Below are 2889 nucleotides of genomic sequence, written 5' to 3'. Positions count from 1 at the left end.
ACAATGTATGAACAGTGATCAGTCATTTCCCCTAGACAGTCCCACCCCCCGTTCAGTTAAAACACACCCAGGGAACATACTTAACCCCTGCCTCGCCCTCTAGTGTTAACCCCTTCCCTGCCAGTGGCATTTTTATAGTAATCAATGCATTTTTACAGCACTAATCGCTATAAAAATGCCAATGGTCCCAAAAATGTGTCAAAAGTGTCCGAAGTGTACGCCATAATGTCGAAGTACCGAAAAAAAAATCGGTGATCACCACCATTACTAGTAAAAAAAAAATATTAATAAAAAGGCCATAAATCTATCCCCTATTTTGTAAACGCTATAACTTTTGCGCAAACCAATCAATAAGCGCTTATTGCGATTTTTTTTTTATGAAAAATATGTAGAAGAATACGTATCGGCCTAAACTGAGGAAATTTGTTTCATATATATATATATATATATATATTTTTTTTTTTTTTTGGGGAATATTTATTATAGCAAAAAGTAAAAAATATATTTTTTTTCCAAATTGTCGCTCTATTTTTGTTTATAGCGCACAAACTGAAAATACCACCAAAAGAAAGCTCCATTTGTGGGGAAAAAAGGACGCTTTTGTTTGAGAGCCACGTCGCACGACCGCGCAATTGTCAGTTAAAGCGACGCAGTGCCGAATTGCAAAAAATGGCCCGGTCATTGACCAGCAAAATGGTCCGGGGCTTAAGTGGTTAAAACAAATAGTGGTCATACATAGGAAGGTACTTTTGTATCTTTCTTTGTCTCTATCTCAGTGGTAAGATCTTCCTGAAAACATTTTGAAATGCTGTTCTGATTTCCTGGTTCCTCAGACTGTAAACAAGAGGGTTGAGGAGAGGAAGGATCACCGTGTAAAACACGGACACGATTTTGTCACCAGAAAATTTATGACCAGCACTTTGCCAAAAATAATTGAACAATCCAAAGCTATAATACAAAAACATCACTGTCAGGTGAGAGGTACAAGTAGAGAAAACTTTACTATTCCCCTTAGCTTGCATTTTAAGAACAGTTTTGAGTATATAGACATAGGACAGGATGGTCAGTATTAGAGACCCAAATGCAAGGATGCCACCCAAGAGGAAGATGAGCAGAATGTTGATGAAGATGTCACTGCAGGAGATCTGAAACAATTGTGGAAGGTCACAGAGGAAACTTTCTATAATATCCGATCCACAAAATGTTAAAGTGGATGCATTAAGTGTGTGAACTAAAGAATGGATAAAACCGAGACACCACACAATGGTCATCAACTGTACACACACTTTCCAACTCATGATCTGTGTGTAATGTAATGGCCGACAAATGGCGGTATATCGATCATAGGACATGACAGACAAAAGACAATCTTCACAACCGGCAAAGAATATAAAGAAGAAGACTTGGGTTATACAAGCCTTTATGGAAATGTTTCTTGTCTTGGTGAGAAGGTCAAATAACATTCGCGGGACGGTGACTGAGGAAAAACAGAGGTCCAAACTGGCCAGGTTCCCGAGGAAGAAATACATAGGAACATGGAGGTGAGAGTCGGTGACTACGAGGACAACGATCAGAGAATTCCAAACTATTGTCAGAAGGTAGATGAGAAGGAAGATCAGAAATAGAGGAAGCTGTAGAGCTGGAATATCAGAAAATCCGGAGAGGAAAATGTCATTTAATATTGACTGATTTCTCATTGCAATATTTTAATGACTCTTTTGAGAAGCGTTACTTATAATCTGATACCTCAATCTGAAATTCAAAATACTCTATAGATAAGAAACGAGTATAAAGATTTCCCTGAATTGTATTTTTTTGTACTATTTCATGTTTAAGAAAACAATAGAGAAAGCCTAAAAATAAAATACAATTCACATTTATATACAACCTAAAATAAAACTTAATTTTTTACAGAAAATAACAAAAACTGTGAACCAAACTGGGTTACTCAACATCTATGAAGAATCAGGCAAAATCAGAACACAGGTTACAGGGGTCATCCATCCTGTAAACGTAGTAGGGGTAAAACAAGGTCTATAGTTAGCCGAACAACAGGTGCTTTCTAGACCATCAAGTCAGGAATTGTCAGGAATTGTCAATCAAGCCAGGAATTGTCGTAAAATAGAATACTGTAAACAATGGAAGTCAGTTAATTTTATCATGGCGGTGAACAGAAAGAAAAGTGAATTGTCCGCCTATTTACCTCTTCTGTTTTGGCGATTGGAGGTGCGACTACCTTGGAGGGGATTAGGGTCTGCAGCTTCAGCGTCCAAAGGTACAGTATAAGACGCCATTTTTTAAGAACCTCCAATCCTTCTTCCAGTGAGGCAATCACGTGTGACTTGTTGTGCATTTCCAATAGCAATTTGGCTGGGAAGCCCCATTTGTAAAGGATTTTATAAATGCGTAGGATTTTTGTGATAGGGACTAGGTTGTGCCTTGCTGCTAATGTAGCTTGAGATAAGTCCATATATAACGCGATGCCAGCAAAGGGAACTGGGAGTGCAGGGTGCTGTCTAGCAAAACGCATCAGTTGATCCTTTACATGGTAGAAATGTATTCTCACTATAACATCCCTGGGCACTTGATCTGATAGGAAGGAAGGTTTTGGCATTATATGGGCCCTATTAATTATTATGTCTGCAGGACCGAGAGATGGGAGAGCTGTGGTCATAAGCTTTTGGAGGTATGCAGTTAGTTCCGCTGGCTTGATAGATTCTGTAATTCCCCCGGAATTTTATGTTATTCCTTTGCTCCCTGTCTTCAATATCCGCCATTTTAAGACGCAAGGCCTTGATCTCATCTTCAACATCAAAGTGAGCATCAACTAGCTCATTATGCGCCAGAGTAAATTCCTACATTTTTTGCTCAACATATGTTACTCTATTG

General features: G+C 38.6%; 1 protein-coding gene across 1 annotated transcript; it reads right to left on the bottom strand.

The window, feature by feature from the left end:
* Nucleotides 1-767: 767 nt before the first annotated feature.
* Nucleotides 768-1736, bottom strand: LOC120942816 (olfactory receptor 1019-like). Its single transcript, XM_040355742.1, has one exon. The coding sequence runs from the start codon at nt 1695-1697 to the stop codon at nt 768-770; it is 930 nt and encodes a 309-aa protein (XP_040211676.1). The 5' UTR covers nt 1698-1736.
* Nucleotides 1737-2889: the final 1153 nt, after the last annotated feature.

Source organism: Rana temporaria, chromosome 6 (assembly GCF_905171775.1).
Source record: "Rana temporaria chromosome 6, aRanTem1.1, whole genome shotgun sequence".
Classification (NCBI taxonomy): Eukaryota; Metazoa; Chordata; class Amphibia; order Anura; family Ranidae; genus Rana; species Rana temporaria.
Note: the sequence above shows the minus strand (reverse complement) of the source record. Positions and strands in the feature narration are given on the sequence as shown.